Source organism: Garra rufa, chromosome 18 (genome assembly GCF_049309525.1).
Source record: "Garra rufa chromosome 18, GarRuf1.0, whole genome shotgun sequence".
In the NCBI taxonomy this organism is placed as follows: domain Eukaryota; kingdom Metazoa; phylum Chordata; class Actinopteri; order Cypriniformes; family Cyprinidae; genus Garra; species Garra rufa.
In genome coordinates, this window is record NC_133378.1 from 40,174,367 (window position 1) to 40,199,691 (window position 25,325).

Here is a 25,325-nt window from a genome sequence, read left to right on the forward strand (position 1 = left end):
TCCGGTCGCGTGTGTGTGTTTGTTTGTGTTTATGGAGGGACGTTCTGAGCCCGTCCGGTGAGCAGCACACGGTGATTTCCCATCAGCCCCCCTCTGTAGCAGCGTGTCGGTGTGGAGGTGAGGTTCCGTGCGTTTCACTGCTTCCCCTGTTTGAGCCTCTCGATGTGGTGGCAGAGCTTGAGCGCCGGTCCGAGTTTCAGACCCATGTACTTCATCACCATGTCGCTCCGGAGTAACATCAGAGCTTTGCCGTCGATCTCCTGCAAACAGAAAGAACGTCAGAGTTTTGTCAGTTAAATACCAAATGTGCAATGAAGTCAATAGCAGCAACGACCAATCAGAAGCTCTGATTTATGACCTACTCCTGAGCCTTCTGAAATTTAAAGGGACAGTACACCCAAAAATGATTAGTCTATCATGATTTATTTACAACGTAATACCTTTATCTTACTTCCTTTTGAAGAATGTTGAGGTCTAAACAACATTGGGCCTAATTGACAACACCTGAGATACAATATCATAATAGACCAAATATGTGACCCTGGACCACAAAACCAGTCTTAAGTCGCTGGGGTATATTTGTAGCAATTGTATGGGTCAAAATTATTGATTTTTCTTTTATGCCAAAAATCATTAGGAAATTAAGTAAAGATCATGTTACATTAAGATTTTTTATAAAATTCCTACTGTAAACCTATCTAAATGTAATTTTTGATTAGTAATATGCATTGTTAAGAAATTAATTTGGACAACTTTAAAGGTGACTTTCTCAGTATTTTGATTTTTTTGCATCCTAGATTCCAGATTTTCAAATAGATGTATCTCGGCCAAATATTGTCCTATCCTAACAAACTATACATCAATGGAAAGCTTATTTATTGAGCTTTCATATGATGTATATATCTCAGTTTTGTAAAATTTAACCTTATGACTGGTTTTGTGGTCCAGGGTCACATATATTCTTTCCACAGAAGAAATAAATCAATTTTTGGCTGAGATTTCCTTTTAATTCCGTAACTGTTCAACATCTCAATAGTGTTTTAGCTGATAATTAATGGCAAAATAATTGAGTGTGTGAATAAATGCAACAAATAAACAGGTATCGTATGAATTTGACTTGTGAATGATTACTTTAAATTGTCCTATTTTACTATACAAGATACTCAATTTAATTTAAACTGCAAAATAGTCAAGTTTTACATTCATAAATAAAAAATGTATATATATTTTTTAACTTTATAATGAATAAACTTTTTAATATTACAGGTTTATTTAAATAAATGTACATTTAATACCTTCCAATTTTTTTTAATTTAACAACTAAAACGAAACGACTAAAAAATAATAGTATTTATAACAAAACATTAAGGATCTCAGTTAGCATGCACATAAATCTATACTAGCTAATTTACACCGCAAAATTATATATATATATATATATATATATATATTTTTTTTTTTTAAACTATATAATATTTTAGTAAATAAATTATAATATTATAATAAAAAAATATACAATTTAAATTAGTGCTGTGAAATGATCAATCATTTAAAATAATATTATTAATAAAGAATATTTGCATGATTTTTGAAAAAAAAAAAAAATATTGAATGACACATCAATTTATAAAAAAGTGGCTATGAGTCAGTAAATAAGTTCACTTGTACAGTTTATTTACTGAAATATAGGGTGTGTGTTTGCATTTCTGCATTCTTTTTAAATGAATTACTTATTCCCTGGGAATCGAACCCATGTCATGTGAGTTTCTGCATGATAAAAGCAGTGCTATTTTCACACTATTTTAAAACTAGCACTAAAGAACACGTTAATTTAGCAGCGCTCCTCGACACGGCCGCAGCTGTGAGTCTGTCCAGACAGAGAGTGTGTGTGTTTGTAGATGAACATGAATCTCGACGGTCAAGTCTAAACACAGATGATACATGTCCCCGCTCTCCCTCCCCGTCCTCCCTCGCGCCGCGCTTGATTTACAGACAGATATAAAAGCGCAGAGAGCGCGTGAAGGTCGTGCGCTAAATCACTGACGTGTTTTCTGAAGAGCTCTGCGTGCGGAGCCAGCGCCGTCGGGTCCGCGTCCCGCACGAACTGCATCACTTCCTCTATGGACCAGGAAGACGGACTCCTGCCGGGGGTTCTGGGAAGGACGCGGTCTGCCGCCGCCGCCGTCTCGGGACCCGTGGTAGAGCTGGCGGCTGGAAAGAGAAAGAGATGCGTTTGATCTGCAGCTAACGTGATTATAATAATGCGCTTTCTGCATTCGGTCTGTCAGTCTTTGATGTTTTCTGTCTCCTGTCGGGATTCTGAGGATCTGAGAGTTGTATGAGAGCGTTACTAAGATGAAGTCAAGGTCTTAAAGGTGTCACACCATGAAAAACAGGATTTGTTCTTCTGAAATTTGATGTTTGATGTACTGCGTAGTAATATCAAAAACTTTCTCGGCTCAAATTTTTTCTGAGGAAAGATAGATGTGTATAGTGATGAAAGCAAAAATATTAAATGTCATGGATGAATATTGTCAGAGTAATCCACTATTTTGTAGAGGGGGGTCAAAATGGCAATTTTCAACTTAGATTAAGAGTCAAGTTACAGGGGGGTTAAAATGACTTCAGAAAGATGGCAGCATAATAATGTTATTTGTACACAGAGATTGGTAGCTCTGTTAGTAAAATCTGTTGACTTCTGCAATCTTTGTTGCATTATGAGCCAATGGTGATCATTCGAAAATGGGGAAATGGCACTTTTCAAGTTTTTTCTCCAAAGTTTGCATGCCTCTAACTCAGGAAGTATTGAAGATATCTTAATGCCCTTTTAGATATCGGGTCTTAACAAACTTTCCTTTTGGAATATTTATTTGCAAGGCCCTATATTGTTTGGTTCCAGAGATATTGGTATTTTAATATGGCTCCAGGAGTAAATCATTAAAATGTACACATTATTACTGGGTCAGTTAGCGAAAATATTATACTATTTTTCTTTTATAGAGGAATGTCTGAAAAACAAATAATATTAAAACTAGCGGTTCTCCTTTAAAAATGACTTCAGAAAGATGACAGAATCGTTACTTTATTTGTACACAGAGATTGATAGTTATATTAGTAAAATCTGTTGACTTTAGCAATCTTTGTTGCATTATGTGCCAATGGTGACCATTCAAAAACGGGGAAACAGTACTTTTCAAGTTTTTCTCCAAAGTTTGCATGCCTGTAACTCAGGAAGTATTAAAGATATCTTAATGTCTTTTTAGATATTGGGTCTTAACAAACATTACTTTTAGCATCTTTATTTTTAAGGCCATATGAGATTTGGCTCTAGAGATATTGGAATTTTAATATGGCTCCCAGAGTAAATCATTAAAATTTACTGATTTCCAGTGGTCAAAAAAAAAAATGTGGGTCAGTTATCAAAAATATAATACTAATTATTTTTTTTATTTTAAAGAGGAATGTCTGACGAACAAATAATGTTGAAACTAAAGATGTATCTTGTTTCTTTCTGTCAAGACAGCTGCACTGAACATACCAGTCTGAGTGCCATAAATATTCTTTTTGAATATTTATAAAATATTCAGTTTGAGTGCCTATATCTCAAGTAGTATCTTAATTTTCAATGCCCTACTTCATTCAGTCCCAGAGATATGGGTATCTCAATAAAGCTCCATGTCTAGATTGTTGAATGTGATGTGCTTGAATATGTGCTGAAAATGTGTACATTTTCACGATTTACTCCGGGGGCCATATTGAAATTTCAATATCTCTGGAACCAAATCTCATTGGGCATTAAAAATAAAGATGCCAAATGGAAAGTTTGATCAGACCCAATATCTAATAGGGCATTAAGATATCTTTAAAACTTCTTGAGTTACAGGCATGCAAACTTTGGAGAAAAGCTTGAAAAGTGCTGTTTCTCCATTTTTGAATGGTCACCACTGGCACATAATGCAACAAAGATTGCTGAAGTCAACAGATTTTACTAATAGTGCTACCAATCTCGGTGTAAAAATAATTTTTCTAAAGTAATTTTTACCCCCCTGTAACTTGATTCTGAATATCAGGTGAAAATTGCCATTTTGACCCCCTCTACAAAATAGTGGATTACTCAGTAAATTTTCATCAATGACATTTAATATTTTGGTTTTCATCATTATACATGTTTATCTTTCTTCAGAATAAATATTAGCATAACACAGAACACAGACACAGAATGTCCCAGTAGACTGAAATGTATGTTAATGTAACAGTGTATATTTTAAGTTATTTTGTGAAAATGTCGACACTGAAAAGGTTTATGTATTAAATAAGCATGTGTTAATGTCTATATGTGACCCTGAACCACAAAACCAGTCATAAGGTAAAATTTTACAAAACTGAGATGTATACATCATATGAAAGCTCAATAAATAAACTTTCTATTGATGTATAGTTTGTTAGGATAGGACAATATTTGGCCGAGATACATCTATTTGAAAATCTGGAATCTGAGGGTGCAAAAAAATCTAAATACTGAGAAAATCACCTTTAAAGTTGTCCAAATTGAGCTCTTAACAATGCATATTACTAATCAAAAATTACATTTTGAAATGTTTACAGTAGGAATTTTACAAAATATCTTCATGGAACATGATCTTTACTGAATTTCCTAATGATTTTTGGCATAAAAGAAAAATCAATAATTTTGACCGATACAATGTATTTTTGGCTATTGCTACAAATATACCCCAGCGACTTAAGACTGGTTTTGTGGTCCAGGGTCACATATGTGACCCTGAAATTGACAATTTGTTTAATATATATATATATAAAAAAAGATAAAATAAATAAATAAAAGCTGATTTGTAATTATAAGGGACTACAACTGAAACTAAAACTAAACCCTTGAAATAAATAAACACTTGAAATAAAATGAAAATGAACTAAACCCTTAAAAAACAAATTTTGTTGTTGAAATAAAAAGTGTTATTTTTTATTTCAGCTTTTTTTCTCATAGTTAAATTACATATTTAATTTTTTTTTCTGTATTTTTCATTATTTGGTTGTTTAATAATTCATTTTTATTTTACTATTTTAAATATTGTAAATCAATTTATTTTATTTTAATTATATCATTTTATTTACAATTTTATAATTATTTGTTATTAACATGCATAGAATAGTTTGTTATTAATACAATTACAATTATTTAAATTGAATTATTAGCTCTTCATCAAATTATAAGACAGTTTGGAAAATAAATCAGTCTGACATCAGAATAAAAACAGTTTCACATCATTAAACACTTGAGCAAAAGACTGACAATGTTTTAACTAATACACAAAAATGCAACTGAAACTAAAACTTTATATATATATTATTTCAGCTTTTTTTTGCAGTTAATTTACTAAAATAAACTGAAATAAGAATTTGTAAATACTGCATAAAAATTAAAAATTACAAAAACACAACAAATTTACTCAAATTAAAATAAAAACCCAAAATATAACAATAAAACATTTAAATGATGATACCTTCCACTCGTCTGTGTGTCTGTGTGGGGGGGTTGGAGGCCTGCCGTCGTAGAGGCGGGCCGTTGCCATGGTAATACGGACTGCTGGGCGATGATTGGTAATCTGAGGTGCTTCTCAAGGTCTGTGGGCGGGGCGTCATGGAATTGGAGGCGGAGTCCATGAAGCGCTGCTCCTTCAGTAATCCGTTCTCCTCTGGAGGAAGAGTCTCCGCTACACACACAAGCACACACTTTTCATATTCCTTTAAAAAACACACTTACATTGTCATATTAGATTAATGAGATTAATAAATGAAGCATGTAATTAATCTCAAAAGTTAACGCTATAAAGCCCTGGGCTGCTGTACCTTCCGAGGGGTGTGTGTCTGTGTGCAGGAGTTTTGGGGAGAGAGGAGCGCAGTATGGCGGAGAGTCTCTGGAGATCCGCTTTACACCCCTGTTTAGAGACGGACCGTCTGACAGCATCTCCTCTTTAACTATACGAAACGCACATAAAATAACACCACAATTCATTGACTTGCACTTATGTCATTCTAAATCTATATTTACTTCTGTGAAACACAAAAGAGTTTCGAATATTGTCATTTTTATTTAAGCATTATTTACATACTAGTTTAATATTTTTATCATTTCAGTAGTATAATATTAATATTTTCAATATCCTTTTAAAAAAATCATTTTCATTTTAGACATTTTATGCGCTTTTGTCAGTTTTTAGTTATATTTCCAGTACATGCTTCTATAGTATTTAGTAATATTTTGAAATTTTATTTTTATCTTCTCAGATTTTATTTAATTAATGTGCTAATTAAATTATTTCATGTGCTTTTATCATATTTGTTTTTAGTATTTCATTTACACTACTATAGTATTAATACTTCGAATTTTCAACTTTCATTTTTTTCTTTGTTTTAGTCATTTTATTTGCTTTTTAATTTGTATTAGTTTTCTGTATTATTTATATACTGTTATCCTATTTATGAATATTTTGAATAAGCTTTTATTGTTATATTTTCATATTCATTTTGATTGTTTTATTTTTTAGATTTAAGTTACTTTTGTTTCATTAATACTTTATTAATATGGATTAATTTTGTTATGTTTTGAAATGCCTTTTTATATTTTCAGTTTTCATTTGAGTTTAATAATTTTGTTATGCACTTGTCACTTTTATTAGTTTAAAGTTTTATTTACAGTATATACTATTGTAGTATTTATTTTAAATTTTGAATTGGATTTAATATTTTCTACTTTCATCTTAAGTTTAGTAAAATTAAATTTCATTAAAATTTTGCTAATTTTTTATGTGCCTTGTCATATATGTTTTTAGTATTCCTTTGATGCTACTATAATATTAATGCTTTGAACTGGTTATTTTATGCCTTTTTTATATTTATATGTTTTCATTTGAGTTCAAGTTTTAGTAATTTTTAGTTATGCACTTGACATTCTTATTAGTTTTTAGTTTTATTTACAGTATACTATTACAGATTTCATCTTAACTTGAGTAAAATTAGATTTCATTAATATTTTGCTATTTTTTATGTGCTTTGTCATTTGGTTTTAATATTCCTTTGATACTACTATAATATTAATACTTTGAACTGGTTATTTTATGCCTTTTTTATATTTTCAGTTTTCATTTCAGTTTAACTTTTAGTAATTTTGTTACGTATTTGTCACTTTTATTAGTATAAAGTTTTATTTACAGTATATATAATATAAGTATTTATTAATATTTTGAATTGGCTTTTATTTTTTTTACTTATGAGATTTCATTTTCATTTTAGTAAAATTACATTTCATATTTTTTTTAATGTGCTTTAATTTTAGTTTTTAGTATTCCTTTGATACTACTATAATATTATTAATACTTCTAATTGTTTTTTTTAATTTTATTTTTATTTTTTATTTTAATTATATTGTATGTTTATTAGTTTTGCTTTATTTTTGTCATTTTTATTAGTTTTTAGCACTTTTTTATACTGTTATAGTATGTATTTATATTTTAAATTAGCTTTTATATAATTTTTTTGATTAACTGTAGTTACGTTTAAGTAACTTTATTTGCTTTTTTCGGTTTGATTAGTTTTTTGTATTATTTATATACTGTTATAGCATTTATGAATATTTTGCTTTTATTGTTATATTAAATTTTTTTCAATTAAATTACAATTTATTTATTTTATCAATCTTTTATTAATATTTATTTAGTTTAATTTCAACTGTTCAATTCCACTGTTTTGAAGCAACCTGAGGGTGAGTAAATGAAGAAATTATTGGAAAATTAATCCCTTAACATAAACACAAACATTTCAAAATGAATTTCAAGTGACTCATCACAGCATCAGAACAGCAAACACTCTTGTGGCCAGTCTGAGCCCATAAATGTACCTGATTTAGCGCGCTCGTAGGTGTTGTGTGGACTGAACGGTTGACTGCTGAACAGATTATCACACTGCAGGTGTCGACACACCCGCTCCAGGAAACGCAACACGAACCCGGCGCTTGACGCTGAAGGCAGCTTCACCAACCGCTTCCCACCATCTGTTCGGACTACAGAGACAAACCACAATACTTCATTATTGTGAGTGTTTTAAAATCATATTTAATCAGTTTTGTTGTTAAGCACTTGTCCGTACCTCTGACCACCTCTCCTCCACCGCCTTGGCTCTGCAGGCATCCCAGAAGCACTTTGGGCTGGTACGCGCAGTCCAGACAGGCCTGAACCGTCTGCTGCAGAACCAGATTCACCGCCTCGGGCCCGAAGTGATCCGGCAGTCTCTGAACCTGCTTACGGTCCAGATGTGGGCCGCAGTTCCCGTGTTTGTTCACGTACACGCACACTGATGCAAACACAGGACAGGCATGTGTAAACACTACTGTACAGAAACACTATGACCGGATGCATTAAAATAGATCTGAACGGATTATTGAGGTTATCTAGTGGTTATGTAGTCTGATTATTATGGTCATACAGTCTGATAATTGTACTTATAGTCTGAATACTAAACTTACAATTTCTGATTATTGTGGTTATGTAGTCTTATTGCAGTTACTGTATATAGTCTGCTTATGGTTATACAGTGTGATCATAGTGGTTATACAGTCAGATTTATTAAGGTCATATGGTCTGATACTTGTTACACAGTCTGATTGCTGTAGTTACTGTACATAGTCTACTTATGATTATACAGTTTAATAATTGTGGTTATATAGTCTGCTGAAGTTATAATGTTTGATTATTGTGCTTATGTATTCTGGTCACAGTGGTTATATAGTCTGATTATGATAGTCATACAGTCTGATAATTGTGGTTACATAGACTTTATACAGCAACTGTCATAATCAGACTATGTAACCACAATTATCAGATCTTATAACTACAGGAATCAGACTATATAACCACAATAATCAAACTGTGCAATCATAAGTAGACTTTATACAGCAACTGTCATAATCAGACTACTTATGATTGCACAGTTTGATTATTGTGGTTATATAGTCTGATTCCTGTAGTTATAAGATCTGATTATTGTGGTTATATAGTCTGATTACAATGGTTATACAGTCTGATAATTGTGGTTACATAGTCTGATTACTGCAGTTACTATACATAGTTTACTTATGGTTATACAGTCTAATAATTGTGGTTATATAGTTTGATTACTAAACGTACAATGTCTGATTATTGTGGTAATGTAGTCTCATCAATGTAGTTTTATAGTCTGATTATTGTGGTAGTAAGGTCTGATAATTGTGGTTACATAGTCTTATTACTGCAGTTACTGTATGTAGTCTACTAATTATGGTTCTACAGTTTGATCATTGTGGTTACGTAGTCTGATTATTATGGTCATATGGTCTGATACTTTTTACACAGTCTGATAGCTGTAGTTACTGTATATAGTCTACTTATGGTTATACAGTTTAATAATTGTGGTTATATAGTCTGCTGTAGTTATAATGTCTGATTATTGTGCTTATGTATTCTATTCACAGTGGTTATTTAGTCTGATTATGATGGTCATACAGTCTGATAATTGTGGTTACATAGTCTGATTACGACAGTTGCTGTATAAAGTCTACTTGTGATTGTACAGTCTGATATTTGTGGTTATATAGTCTGATTACAATGGTTATATGGTCTGATAATTGTGGATACAGTCTGATTGCGGAAGTCGATATATAAAGTCTACTTATGGTTATACAGTCTGATATTTGCGGTTATATAGTCTGATTACAAGAGTTATACGGTCTGATAAGTGTGGTTACATAGTCTGATTACTGCAGTTTGTGTATATAGTCTAATTATTATGGTTATATGGTCCAATAATTGTGGTTATATAGTCTAATAATTGTGGTTATAATATCTGATTATTGTGGTTATATAGTCTGATTACAATGGTTATGCAGTCTGACAATTGTGGTTACATAGTCTGATTACTGCAGTTACTATAAATAGTCTACTTATGGTTATACAGTCTAATATAGTTTGATTACTGTAGTTATAATGTCTGATTATTGTGGTTATGTGGTTTGATCAAAGCGGTTGTATAATCTGATTACAATGGTTATACGGTCTGATGGCTGTGGTTACATAGTTTGATTACTGCAATTACTGTATATAATCTTCTTATTATGGATATACAGTGTGATAATTGTGGTTATTGTCTGATTACTGTGGTTATAATGTCTGATTATTGTGCTTATGTAGTCTGATCATAGTGGTTATACAGTCTTATGGTCATGCAGTCTGATAATTGTGATTACATAGTCTTGATTACATAGTCACATTAAATGATTCTGCAGTTACTGTATATAGTCTACTTATGATTATACAGTCTAATAACTCTGGTTATATATTCTGATTACTGTAGTTATGATGTTTGATTATTGTGCTTATGTGTTCTTAGCGGTTATATAGTCTGATTACTGCAGTTACTGTTTATAAGATAGTTATTATGATATGATAAATCTGCTGATCTGATCTGATAAATGTGCTTATATAGTCGGATTATTATGTGATAGTTATAATGTCTGTTTATTGTGGTCATTTAGTCATAAACGTGGTAGTATAAACTGATCACCATGGTTATGTTGTTTGTTTATTGTGGTTATGTAATCTGATTACTAAAGTTATATATTCTATGTATGGTTATGTAGGCTGCGTTTCCCAAAAGCACCGTAAGCCTAAGATTATGTATGGTTATATAGCCTGATTATCGTGATAGATAACTGTCATTGTGATTATGTTGTCTCATTATTTTGATTATGTAGTCTGATTATTAGGTCCTATGGTCTGATAATTGTGGTTTTGTGGTCTGATTACTTAACTTTTATTGTCTTCTTATGGTTACATAGACTGATTATTGTGGTAAATACCTCTGTTAATATAATCTGATCATTGTGGTTTTGTAGTCTGATTATTGTCATTATACAGTCTAAATATTGTGGTTATTTAGTCTAAATACAGTGATCCAATTTTCCTCTCATTTTGTGGCATACTAGCAGATATATTTGTATATGAGCTCATTTTATTACCAGTAGACACCACAGATGAGGGGGATCCCAGAGGAGAGAGTCCATCACTGGGAATCTGAGTCATGGGCACCCTGGAGTCTGAGCTGGCTGCCATAGACATGGCGCTATGGAGAAGTCTGGGCTTCCTCTGAGAAACAAAAACACAATCTGCTTAAGTATTTCGCCAAATGACACTGTCCACAACCTTATCACATGTGACAGTTTTTTATAAATACACAGAAGGGTCCTTTAATGCTACCTTGCTGCCTGGTTTAGGTCCCCTTTTCTTGTATGAACGCAGGGGATGCTGGGAGATGGGCGTGGGTTCAGGCACGGCTTCTCCTTGATCTTCTGTGTCTTGGCCCACAGTGGAAGCAGCCAGGGCTTTCAGCAGTGCAATGGTCTCGCTTTTTGGCCGTCGTCCCCTGATACCCTTCCGCACAGGGAGTTGAGGAAGAGGAGCTGGCAGTCGGTAAGGAGACGGCATGGTGCGCCGGGGCGGTTTGGGGATAGAGGAAGAGGACGAGGAGGAGGAAGGTGTAGGACCCGGTTTTGGAGTGGTGACTGCAAAAATGGAAATAAAGGAAAATTTAAATAATCATAATAAAATAATGCTTATGTAGTCTGATCATAGCTGTTATATAGTCTGATTTTAGCAGTTATTTAGTCTGATCATAGTAGTTACAGTTTGATTACTGTGGTTACATGATTTGATTGCTGCCGTTATATAGTCTACTTATTATGGTTATATAGTCTGATTGTAGTTATGTAGTCTAATCATGGTAGTAATATAGTTTGATTCTTGTGGTTGCATAATCTAATTACTGCAGTTACTATAAAGTCTGATTATTGAGGTAATATAGTCTGATTACTTTAGTTACTATACATACATAGTCTACTTATGTTATATAGTCTGATTACTGAGGTTAAGTATTCTGCAAATAGTGGTTATATAGTTTGATTATTGTGGTTACAATACAAAGTCTACTTATTATGGTTATACAGTCAGATTGTTGTGGTTATATAGTCTAGTTACTGTTATGTGGTTTGATTATTGTGGTTATATAGTCTGATTACTGCAGTAACTATATATAGTCTACCTATGGTTATATGGTTTGATTGTTGTGGTTATACAGTCTGATTACTGCAGTAAATAAATATAGTCTACTTATGGTTATATAGTCTGCTTATTGTGGTTATATAGTCTGATTACTCCAGTAACTATATATAGTCTACTTATGGTTAAATATTTCTGATTGTTGTGGTTATATAGTCTACTTAAGGTTATATGGTCTGATTATTGTGGTTATATAGTCTGATCACTGCAGTTACTATACATAGTCTACTTATAGTTATATAGTCTGATTATTGTAGTTATATAGTCTACTTACAGTTATATTGTCTAATTATTGTGGTTATATAGTCTGACTACTGCAGCAAGTAGTTTACATTTGGTTATACAGTCTGATTATTGTGGTTGTATGGTCTGAAAACTGTGGTAACACTGATTACTGCAGTTACTATATAGTCTACTTATTATGTTATATAGCCTGATTGTTGTGGTTATAGTCTGACTACTGCAGTAACTAAATATAGTCTACTTTTTATGGTTAGATAGCCTGATTACTGCAGTAACTATATATAGTCTATGTATGGTTATATGGTTTGATTATTGTGGTTATACAGTCTGATTACTGAAGCAAATAAATATAGTCTACTTATTATGGTTATACAGTCTGCTTATTGTGGTTATATAGTCTGATCATAGTGGTTATGTTGTTTGATTATTGTGGTTACATAGTCTACTTACAGTTATATGGTCTGATTATAGTGGTTATATAGTCTGATTACTGCAGTAACTGCATACAGTTTACTTATGGTTATATAGTCTGATTATTGTGGTTATAAAGTCTACTTATGGTTATATAGTCTGATTATTGTAGTTATATAGTCTACTTATGGTTATATGGTCTGATTATTGTGGGAATCTAGTTTGATTAATGCAGTAAGTAAATATAGTCTACTTATTATGGTTATATAGCCTGATTATTGTGGTTATATAGTCTGATTACTGCAGTAACTATATATAGTTATATGGTTATATGGTTTGATTATTGTGGTTATACAGTCTGATTACTGAAGCAAATAAATATAGTCTACTTATTATGGTTATACAGTCTGCTTATTGTGGTTATATAGTCTGATCATAGTGGTTATGTTGTTTGATTATTGTGGTTACATAGTCTACTTACAGTTATATGGTCTGATTATAGTGGTTATATAGTCTGATTACTGCAGTAACTAAATATAGCCTACTTATGGTTATATGGTCTGATTATTGTGGTTATAGAGTCTGATTACTGCAGTAACTGCATACAGTTTACTTATGGTTATATAGTCTGATTATTGTGGTTATAGAGTCTACTTATGGTTATATAGTCTGATTATTGTAGTTATATAGTCTACTTATGGTTATATGGTCTGATTATTGTGGGAATCTAGTTTGATTAATGCAGTAAGTAAATATAGTCTACTTATTATGGTTATATAGCCTGATTATTGTGGTTATGTAGTCTGATTACTGCAGTAACCATATATAGTTATATGGTTATATGGTCTGATTATTGTGGTTATAGAGTATGATTACTGCAGTAACTGCATACAGTTTACTTATGGTTATATAGTCTGATTATTGTGGTTATAGAGTCTGATTACAGCAGTAACTGCATACAGTTTACTTATAGTTATATAGTCTATAATTATTGTGGTCGTATGGTCTGAAATTGTGGTTGCATAGTCTGATTACTGTAGGTACTATACATAGTCTAATTATTATGGTTATATAGTCTGATTATAGTGGATATTTAGTCAGATAACTGTGGTAATATAATCTGGTCATTGTGGTTATGTTGTCTGATTATTGTTGGTTATATTAGGTCACTGTTTTGGTTATGTAGTCTGATCATAGTGGTTATATAGTCTGATTATTGGGTCTTATGGTCTGATGATTGTGGTTTTATAGTCTGATTACTAAAGTTATAATCTATGTATATGTTCATGCATGTTTTACATTTTAATATTGTAGAAAGTACATTTTAGTAACAAGGGTTGCAAAAACTTCAAATAAAATGCCTGCATTTAAAATAAATATAACATATTCAGAACAGCTCATATAATATTTAGTAAGGCCTTCATTCGTTACAGAAACAGAAGCCGTATTTTGTAGCGTATTCGTGGAAAATGCCTGACCAAACATACACGCACACACATCTAAACACATCCTGTCCTTTAACACACAGTAAGTGTGTGGCTGTGCATATGAGTGTATGTTTACCCTAAATAACTCCAGTATAACTAAATTAGAGGGAGCGCGGGAGAAAAAAGCCCTTAAAGAGTTCTCCAGAGATCTGACACACTTGTACTCAAACATATGGCAGCGATCATGCAGACAGGCTTGAGTTTTAACATGACCCACTACCCTACACTACAACAAAAAAACATTATCAATGTAACTGATTGCAATGATCAAAGCTGAATTTTCAGCATCATTACTCTAGTCTTCAGTGTCACATGATCCTTCAGAAATCAGTCTAATATGCTGATTTTCTTAAAAAAACATTTGTGCTGCCAATTTATTTTTAATTTTAACTTAAGAGACTTCTAATTTAATGGCCAATCTGTCTGATGTGTGTTTCAGTTAAACGCTTTTCTCTACTAGTTGGTCTTCACTGTAAACACTCTCACCACTTTCCTCTCCGCCTATCCCATTTCTCTGGTTATTCTCCTTCTTTTCTCACAGATGTGTGTTTCTAAGTGTGTGTTTTGTTTATTTTCACACAAACTCTCCAATCCCTCCTGACCCACGCGGCTCGCTCGCTAATTATCTCATTTACGCATAATTACTTGGATGGGCTACAAAAAAACAAACAGCGCAGGTCATTCCGTATTAACTGGATCCAAAACAAATCCTTTAAACAAATGTCTGTAATTCACAACACAACATGTGGCGCGGAATTACAAACACTGCAACACGAGAGCTGGAGCTTTGTATAATTTGGGGAAAATTTCCTGCAAACTCAAAATGAATTCCAGCTGCGGCCGAAAGAGCATTAATGGAAACGCGTATATCATCATATTTAGCTCAGAATGACTCCATTTAAAACAGAAGATCTGGATTACATCCCAGCTAATTCCTGACTTCAGTGTGTTTTATTTTACAGAACATTATAAGATCATTCCGGATTCTGTTTAGTCAAATAAAGTGTTTTCTGAAGACAGATCCATTCTTACCCTGCGACTTTTGACATATATACTGCATACAATAGATTGCTAGTATGCCATGCCATTCAAAACATAAAATATATTTTTGGTGGGTCCACGTGTGCAATTAAAAACCTGGTCAAATGCAGCGAGTCTCACTGTGAGAGCTTTACTCAATACTGCTAACAGTAAACGCAATTATGATAATTAATGATTCCTAGTTAGTCCTAATTAAATCATTAGAATTCAGCGCAAGATCGTTCACAGCAGTGAAGGCGGGGTCATTGTGTGGATTGTCATGACAACGGGAATGATTGACAGCTGAACTGCTTTGTTATTGTACTTAAAACCATTTAAAAACATTTTTGTTGGTTGAAATTAAGCTGAAATGAAATATAAATATTTGATGAAAAGGTTAAACTTAAATGAAAATTAGAAATGTTAATTTGGGCATTAACTGAAATATGTATTAAGTTGAAGTTAAAAATATAAAAAAGCACATTATAAAATCAGTAAAAGTTAAACTAAAAATAAAAATTATAAAAATAAAAGCTTCAACTTAAGTTGAAGTACTAAAATTACCAAAACTAAAAAAAAGAAATATAAAAGACTAAGAAAAATGACATAGGCATAAAACAAAATTACTAAAACTTGACATGAAAATAAAAAAAAGCTAATTCAAAATCTCAATAAATACTAGAACAACACTGAAGCTGACACATTAAATGATTCTTCTTTTATTTCTTATGAAATAATAACTTCTTTGTTTAAGCCAGAAGAGGTTTGTGTTTAGGCCAAATGGAAACAGACAGTAGAATAAAAATAAATTATAATTTCATAAGAAGTTTTAAAGGCTGAAATTGCAAAGAGACACTTGAAAAACAGCTCAGAGAAATAGTCAGCCTTGATTTAGACTGGAAGGAAAAGTGCTTTCATCTCAGAAGAGCTTCCTCACACAGGGGTCATGTGATTCCTGAGGGTATTTGTATGTGAACTGAGGAGTTTCAAAGAGCTGTAGCGCCACCTGCTGTTCACACAAGCGTTTTGCATGTCTTTATTTAATTGCCTTTATTTATAAGCTATAATAGTATTTATATTTTGAATCAGCTTTTACTTTTATATTTTCAGTTTTTCTTTTAATCTTTTTTGAGTTTTTAGTTGTTTTTTTCATATTTATTTATATAAAAGTATATTTTTTATATTTTAATTTCAGTTCTAGTTTTACTAATTTTAGTTTAACTAACATATTTTCTTGCAGTTAGCTGTCAAGTCAAATATTCATTTTTTTATTATTATTATTTTTTAATATTTCCCTTTATTTCAGCTTTACTTTTATTACCAAAAATGCATGGTATTACTGCCTTTACCCCTTTTTTTTTTAACTACAACAATCTTTGAGACTGCACATTTTTTCTATATATAAATTTTTCATTTTAGTTTAGTTTAGGCTTTGGTTGTTTTGGTACATCCAAATAAATAATATACCAAATAATAATTAGTAATGTAACTAGCTGAAATATCACTGAGATACTATTATAGTTTTACTAATGTTTTGAATGTTAAATATTATTTTCATATATTTTTTAATTTTAGTTAAAGTTTAAGTAATTTTGTGTTTTCGTCATTTTTATGTATTATATAGCTTTTATCAATTTTACTTTGTTTTTAGTTATATAAGTACGTCAAGTTTAGGTTCTTAATGTTATTTAATGTTTAATGTTCGTTTTAATTTTTAATTTAATATTTAACTTTTTTGTTTTGTTTTAGTTTATCTAGTAGGTCTATAACAACCTTTTCAGACCACAAATAAACAACACCATTCACCAAAATTTTGGGTTCATTTTTAGTTAACAAATAATAATCAACTCTTGTGGGATTAGAACCTACAACCTTTTCAGACCACAACTAAACCACACTATTCACCACAATTTGGGGTTTTATTTTAGTTAACTATGATAGTCCTGTTTCTTGTCTTTATCATAGTTCAAGGATCAACTCTTGTGGGATTCGAACCTACAACCTTTTTAGACCACAACTAAACTACACCATTCACCAAAATGTTGGATGTATTTTTAGGTGACTATAATTGCCCTGTTTCTTCATCATAGTTCAAGAATCAACTCTTGTGGGATTAGAACCTACAACCTTTTCAGACCACAACTAAACTACACCATTCACCAAAAGGTTATGTTTTATTTTTAGTTACTTTAATAGTCCTGTTTCTTTATCATAGTTCAAGGATCAACTCCTGTGGGATTCGAACCTACAACCTTTTCAGACCTCAACTAAACTACACCATTGACCAAAATGTTTTTTTTAGTTAACTATTATGGTTCTGTTTTTCGTCTTTATCATAGTTCAAGGACCAACCCTTGTGGGATTCGAACTTACAACCTTTTCAGACCACAGATAAACTACACCATTCACCAAAATGTTTGATTTATTTTTAGTTAACTATAATAGTCCTGTTTCTTGTCTTTATCATAGTTCAAGGATAAACTCTTGTGGGATTCGAACCTACAACCTTTTCAGACCACAACTTAACTACACCATTCACCAAAACGTTGGGTTTTATTTTTAGTTAACTATAATAGCCGTTTCTTTATCATAGTTCAAGAATCAATTTTTGTGGGATTAGAACCTACAACCTTTTTAGGCCACAACTAAACAACACCATTCACCAAAAGTTTGGGTTTTATTTTTAGTTAACTATAATAGTCCAGTTTCTTGTCTTTATCATTGTTCAAGGATCAACTCTTGTGGGATTCGAACCTACAACCTTTTCGGACCACAACTAAACTACACCATTTACCAACATTTTGGGTTTTATTTTTAGGAAACTATAATAGTCCTGTTTCTTGTCTTTATCATAGTTCAAGGATAAACTCTTGTGGGATTCGAACCTACAACCTTTTCAGACCACAACTAAACTACACCATTCACCAAAACGTTGGGTTTTATTTTTAGTTAACTATAATAGCCATTTCTTTATCATTATTCAAGGATCAACTCTTGTGGGATTCGAACCTACAACCTTTTTAGGCCACAACTAAACTACACCATTCACCAAAATTTTGGGTTTTATTTTTAGTTAATTATAATAGTCCTGTTTCTTGTCTTTATCATAGTTCAAGGATCAACTCTTGAGGGATTCGAACCTACAACCCTTTTAGGCTACAATTAAACTGAATGACTTCTGAAACGAGCACTCACTGCTATTTCCAGGTGGCTGCAGGCTGTGTTTGGTGACGGTGCACCAGCCCACGGGGAAGATGTCCCTGGAGTCATATCGGCACCAGTAATCGAAAGCCCCTCTCCAGCCGTCAAACATCACAAACACCTCTTCCCCCTTCACCTCACCGATGGTTGCCGGACAGATCAGGTACGGGTTTTTCTTGTCCACGGCCTCCAGTTTCATGCCGGGCTTGAAGGCGTTCTGGGGCGGCCGCAGTGGCTCCTGATGCAATTACAGAACATCAGTGTCACTAAAAAGCCTTTTAATGTGATTGCATGATGTAACACTGTCATTCGTGTAAATGATTTCTCTTTCTGAGGAGGTTCAGCACCTTTTTAAACGCTGTGGTAGGTGCTATTTCAGCTCCATTAAGGGTCCTCAGGAGAAACATGGGCCACGACGAGGCGTTCATCCTGAATCCTGACAAAATGAGGGAGAGAGATGCAATTATTATCTGTAATTCTGTTCACATGTCATTATATTCATCTCAATCAATAGCCAAAGCAGAAGACAGCAAACCAGCAAAACAGGAAACTGAACGCAGGTAAAATTAGAGAAGATTATATAATTTCCTGTAGCAGACTAATGTTATAATTAAAAAAAAAATAAAAAGTGTAAAATTTAAATATTTTAATTTCCATTTAAAGTTGAAGGACTAATATTACTACAAATAAAACAGAAATGAAAATGAATAAAAATCTAAATAGGCATGTTAAAATAAACTAAACATGATCAAAAAAATTAAAAAACAGAAAAATACAAATGTTAATAAACTAAAAAATAAAAGTAATAAAATATAATAAATATGAATAAATACTAATTAAATCAAGAAGCTGAAAGCAGGCATCATTAGAGAAAAGTGCTGTTATTGTTGTAACTAAACTAAAAATACTACTAATAAAAAACATAACTAAAATATAATATAATATAAAATAAATAAATAAAATAAACATTAAAAGCAATAAAACATAAAAACGAATTATTTTATTTTGTATTATTTCTAATTTTTATTTTATTTAATGTGAGGTAAATAACTTAAAAAGCTTAAATAAAACTTAAAAAAAACAAGACATAAAAATAATAATAGATACCACAAAAAACTAACTAAAAATGTAAACTAAAATGAAAATGGGAAAATAAAAACATAGTTTTTTAGTTTAAGATAAGGTACTAAAATCATTAAACACATGAAACAAAATAAAATGTCAAAAATCAACTTAAAATGTAAGCTAAATGAAAAAATTGAAAAATTCTCTCATTCAAACTCACTTAAACTAAAATAAAACATTAAAATAAAAATGAATGAAAGTTTATAATACTAAGAAACTAATAAACTAACTAACTAATAAAAACAGGAAGTTGAACACAGGCAAGTTAAAGATGAAATACTAAAACCACTAAAACAAAATAAACATTTAAAAACCCCCAGAAATGACTAAAACTTGCAAAAACTAAAATTAAAAGGAAAACAAAAAAATAATAATAATTAATATTTATAATACTAAGGAAGTAATAACATAATAAACATTCATAAATACCAATTAAGACATTAAAGTGCTGTTATCGTTAACTAAAAATACTAAAAAGAAAAAATAATAATTTATGTTTTTTAACAAAATAAACATTAACAGCAATAAACATAAAAACTAATTATTTCAGGTAGTTGTGAAGGAAAATCAGAAGAGACTTCTTTAAAAAAAACATAAAAAATCATACTGTTCAAAAACGTTCGACTGGAAGTGTACAACTAAAACACAACAACATTAACAAAACTTTATCTAAAATTAAAATGAAAACAGAAAATGTACAAATAAAACATTCAAAATATAAATAAAGACTTTAGTGTAGTAATAATAATAAAGACTTTAGTGTAATAATAACTAGATATGTACATTTCCTGAAGAAAATGTGAGTGGTGCTTGCAGTGGCAAAACTCGGTCCTCGGTTGCTAGGGTGTTGTTATGCAGTTGCTAGGGCCGTTGCTAGGGTAGCCAGGGTGGTTGCTAGGGCCGTTGCTAGGGCCATGTCTCTATGACACTGTGATCCAAAGATATTCATATGGGTCTTTTATATAGAGGCCTATGGGATCAGTTGCTAGGGTGCTCTAAACGGTTGCTAGGGGGTGGATTGACAGCCTGACAGTGATTCTGAGAGTCTGATTGGTTGTCTGAGTAAAATGAGCCCGCCCCTATGTCTCTATGACACTGCGATGCAGAGTTATGTTCAATGCAAAATTCCAATGTAAATTAACATAGAAGGAAAAAAAATGCTTTTTCATGGGCCGTCCCTCACCATAGTATGTCAATGGGGCAACTTTGGGGGGCTCTTGCGCCCCAGGGGTACAACTTATACCCCATTGCGTGGAATGTTCTCGCACAGCTTGCCAGCCTCTTCAAATGTGGTGAATAATGTGTTTCTACGAAATTCTCGCTCGGCGCTACGTTCCGTCATATTTGGCCACAATGTTAAGTCTATGGGATTTTTCGGGCGATTTTTCGCCCCGTGTACGATCAACGTACGACCGATTGCTTATAAAAGTCATAGCACACCATTCCTCAATAGGCCGCACAATTTGACGCCCGTTTCGTGGGTCTGTGACAAACACTGCGGGACGAGTTACGCGCCGGAATTTGTACGGAATCTATCATAATAATAAGTATTTGAGATAATAATAGTGATGCTTTGCCTTTGGCAAGCACCACTAATAATATAATAACACTGCGTTAGAAATCACACGCAGCCAAATCACTTGCTATATCTGCCTACTAGTTTGTACAACTCCTAACTCTTTTAACTTTTTTTTCAGACGCCTTCTGTTCAGATCAGCTGTGGAGGAAAGTGACGTCAGTCGTACCCAGCGGTGGCTGCAGCATGTCTCCGTTCTTCTCGCAGGTTCCGATTGGCTGGATGTCGGCGGAGTCAACCAATCGCCAGAAGTCGTTGGTGCTGTCGCTGCCGTCCAGACGCAGACGGAGCCTCACGCCCATCAAGCCCATCACTGTGGCGATGCAGGTGGAGGTGGAGTTACGAGGGTCCCGGGCCTCCAGCTTCATACCCACCTTGAAGTCGTTGGACGGAGGAATCCGAGACTGGAGAACAAACACTCTGTGTTAACATACTATTGCATTTGCATTCGAAATGGGGCAAAATTATAAGGAGATGTTCATTTCCAGAACAAAAATGTACAGATAATTTACTTGCCTCCTTGTCATCCAAGATGTTCATGTTAGGGCTTTCGTGATTTGTCGATTCCAATCGACTATTACATTTTTACAAATCCTTAATTTTATTGTGCCCTTTTAAAAAGGGGATATTACTTTTAAAGATTAAAAAATACCACTGGGTGGATTTTTATCATTGTAGGGTGGTTGTGTACATAAACTACCAACACACATTAATGTTCAAACCAAGGTTATAATAGTTTTGGATTTTTCATTAGTTTTAGTTTTTATTTCGTTTTGACTTTTTGTTTTCAAATTCAGTTAGTTTTAATTCGTTTTCAGAGGCAGATTTACTAGTTTTTATTAGTTTTTATACTTTGAAATTGCTTAGTTTTTATTTCGTTTTTATTAGTTACAGTGTTAGTTTTAGTTTTTATTTCGTTTTGACTTTTTGTTTTCAAATTCAGTTAGTTTTAATTCGCTTTCAGAGGCAGATTTACTAGTTTTTATTAGTTTTTATACTTTGAAATTGCTTAGTTTTTATTAGTTACAGTGTTAGTTTTAGTTTTTTTTTTTTTTTTTAAATTAGGATATTTGTCAGGTGCATTATTCGCGGACAGACTATGGACACGTGACATCACAGACTACGTGGTGCCGTACGGGTAAAACACCTGGCATAAAACAGACATTGTGAAGTAGCCTAAATAGATTTATTTCAACCCAAAAGGCTTATGTTGAAATAGTGGCGGCCCCCAAAGGTAAATTTAATCAACTTAGGGTTGTCCTTAATAGTGTTCGGGCACCAGACAAGGCAAAGATTCCAAATTTTGCCAAGTAAAAAAAAAAAAAAAATAATACACAATACAAACAACAGAAGGAAAGAATTAATTGGAAAACAATATATTTATTTTTGTCACAGCATTAATTAAAAAAAAAAACATAAATTAATTGAGAAAAAGGCTTTTCACTTACTCAATTAAAAAAGTCCAATAGAAAGTGAAACCATAAAAAAAGAAATGTCCTCCTACTAAAAGTCTGTTTCGTTTTTAACTCAACTGGAAACTGTCTTAAAGTTCACCGTTTTCACACATCACATCACAACACAAAAATCAAAAATGAGAAAATAAATTTAGGTTCAATCAGTTTGCAGGGTGTGTTGTGTGAGTGCGAGAGCGCGAGTTTTCGTGCAGTGTGATTGTTTGTGTGCACATTGCTGCGTGAAGCAGGCAGCGTCTGGGCGGCCAACCAATTTACAGGCCGGGACACAAATCTTTGGAGCTTCAGCAGAGTTTTATCAGAAGAAGAGAAACTATAGCACCTGCGGCAGGCGAACCAGGCTGGACTTAAGTTGCAACCGGCATTAATGCACCACCAATTTTCTCCGATGTTTTGGCGTTCACACTCGGTCTGCGCAAGCAAACAATCCAACACCTTTGGTCACAGTTTCTTTCAGGTACCGTTTCCTTCACGTTTTTTTTTCCTTCCGCTCACTCCCAGACTTCCGTTTTAAATAGTGGGCAAGGTGCAAACGCTGGTATAGATTTGGATCCATATCGCCACGATGTATTTACAAAGACGAAAACGAAGGACGTTTTTGCTATAATATTAGTTAGTTTAAGTTCGTTTTGTATACACACAAAACAGTTTCAGTTAGTTTTAGTTTTTTTTTAAACTCTCGTTTTTATTTTTTTTTCAGTTAACGATTTCAATTATAGTTTTAGTTTTTTCGTTCGTTTTCGTTAACTATAATAACCTTGGTTCAAACAACATGTAATGTTAGTTTTGCATTCGATGACCCCTTTAAAACATTAATCTCAACATGAATTTATGAATTTTATTGCACTCATGTCACCTCTGAGCCTCATTAAACATGAGGAGGTAAAAGCAAAATTCCACTATAAATCACTTTGAGTCAAGTTTCACCTCGTAATGGGAAAGCAAATTTTTTTTCAGATTTTTTGATTATTTTTTAGAATGTGCTCGTGAAATTTTGACAGTGTTCCCAAATTTTTTTAAGTTATGAGCACAAGTGCTCCTAACAAGAAAAGTAAGCGTTGGGCCCTGATTTGTGACCCTGGACCACAAAACCAGTCTTAAGTCGCTGGGGTATATTTGTAGCAATAGCCAAAAATACATTGCATGGGTCAAAATTTTGGATTTTTCTTTTATGCCAAAAATCATAAAAAAATTAAGTAAAGTTCATGTTCCATGAAGATTTTTTGTAAAATTCCTACTGTAAACATATCAAAATGTAATTTTTGATTTGTAATATGCATTGTTAAGAACCTAATTTGGACAACTTTAAAGGTGATTTTCTCAGTCTTTTTGATTTTTTTGCATCCTCAGATTTCTGATTTCAAATAGCTGTATCTCGGCCAAATATTGTCCTATCTTAACAAACCATACATCAATGGAAAGCTTATTTATTGAGCTTTCATATGATGTATAAATCTCAGTTTTGTCAAATTTAACGTTATGACTGGTTTTGTGGTCCAGGGTCACATTTGAGGTTAAAAAGTATTTAAACTGTCAATTTTTTGTTAGAAAATAACCGATCGTTTTGCAAGACCCTCTTTCTTCGGCTGGGATCCTTTAGAGCCCTTTGAAGCTGCATTTGAACTGCATTTTGGAAGTGGACTATATGAAACGTTTTCCTCAAAAAATAAAAGACGTCATCTTGGATAACAAGGGGGTTAAAAATGTCTTTAAAAATGTCTTTAAATGTTCTTTAAACACAGCCATCCCATCATTCCTCACAGAGATGAGTCCCGACAGGGTTTTCCTGATGTCTCACCTGTTTGAAGCAGGCGGGAGGAGCGGGAACGGACGACGTGTCTTTCAAATACTCCTCCCATGTGAACGACTCCATCACTGCAGCAGAGAAACAAACACAGATGCTTTACGAACTCATTACGATCACATACAGCTCTTAAAGTTCAGAGTTTTTACCTTTGACTGGTCCAGGACCTGTGAGAGACATGCTCCGGCCCGCTTTATCCTTCTTACTGTCCTTGTGATCTGCAAAAGAGAAATCAAATAAGGTGAATCTCATTTACATTCTTATCACACTGTTCAGCTGAAGAATGACTGAAATGTTATTTTTGGGTGCACTATCTGTGTCTATCTGATTGTGTTTTACCTTTCAGTGCCGTCCGGACCATGTTGAGCATCGGCTGCTGTATGAACGTCCTGCAGAGATCCAAACAGTCGATCTGTGAGACACACAGAGGTCATGCAGATTTGTTAAACATCTTGCAGCATGTGTGTAAAGTTAAGGTAGTTCAAAATGTGTCTCTGAGGGGAGATCCGCTTCATATAGGAGCAGAATACACCAAAATAGGCCTAGGTTTTAATGCTTGCATTGCTCCAATATTAGGATAATTCTTTATTAGGATAACTCTTTATTGCAATTTACAAATTAATGAAATTAAATTAATTAATTAATAAAAGAATAAGTAAATAAAAGTTAAAAAGAATTAAAATAAATATAGAAAATAATACATAAAGGAGAAAAGGTAATAAAAATAAATTCAGGATTAAATTTCATTACAAATATTTTTTTTGTTATTTTCCTAGTATTTATTTATTTTTTGCAAGGTTGGTCTCCATACATGGAGCATGTTTTTAA

At 32.7% G+C, this 25,325-nt stretch overlaps 1 protein-coding gene across 1 annotated transcript in view; it reads right to left on the reverse strand.

The window, feature by feature from the left end:
* Positions 1 to 25,325, reverse strand: part of LOC141291064 (polycomb protein SCMH1-like) — a 36,137-nt gene continuing 10,812 nt past the window's right edge. Inside the window, exons 2-15 of the mRNA XM_073823234.1 lie at positions 24,837 to 24,909; positions 24,647 to 24,715; positions 24,492 to 24,568; positions 21,391 to 21,625; positions 18,868 to 18,956; positions 18,515 to 18,758; positions 11,301 to 11,605; positions 11,063 to 11,189; positions 8,161 to 8,364; positions 7,913 to 8,074; positions 5,866 to 5,994; positions 5,520 to 5,729; positions 2,045 to 2,211; positions 1 to 260 (exon numbers count right to left, since the gene is read on the reverse strand). Coding sequence (XP_073679335.1) covers positions 135 to 260; positions 2,045 to 2,211; positions 5,520 to 5,729; positions 5,866 to 5,994; positions 7,913 to 8,074; positions 8,161 to 8,364; positions 11,063 to 11,189; positions 11,301 to 11,605; positions 18,515 to 18,758; positions 18,868 to 18,956; positions 21,391 to 21,625; positions 24,492 to 24,568; positions 24,647 to 24,715; positions 24,837 to 24,867 — 2,175 coding nt within the window. The 5' untranslated portion in view covers positions 24,868 to 24,909 and the 3' untranslated portion in view covers positions 1 to 134. The remainder of the gene's footprint in view (positions 261 to 2,044; positions 2,212 to 5,519; positions 5,730 to 5,865; positions 5,995 to 7,912; positions 8,075 to 8,160; positions 8,365 to 11,062; positions 11,190 to 11,300; positions 11,606 to 18,514; positions 18,759 to 18,867; positions 18,957 to 21,390; positions 21,626 to 24,491; positions 24,569 to 24,646; positions 24,716 to 24,836; positions 24,910 to 25,325) is intronic.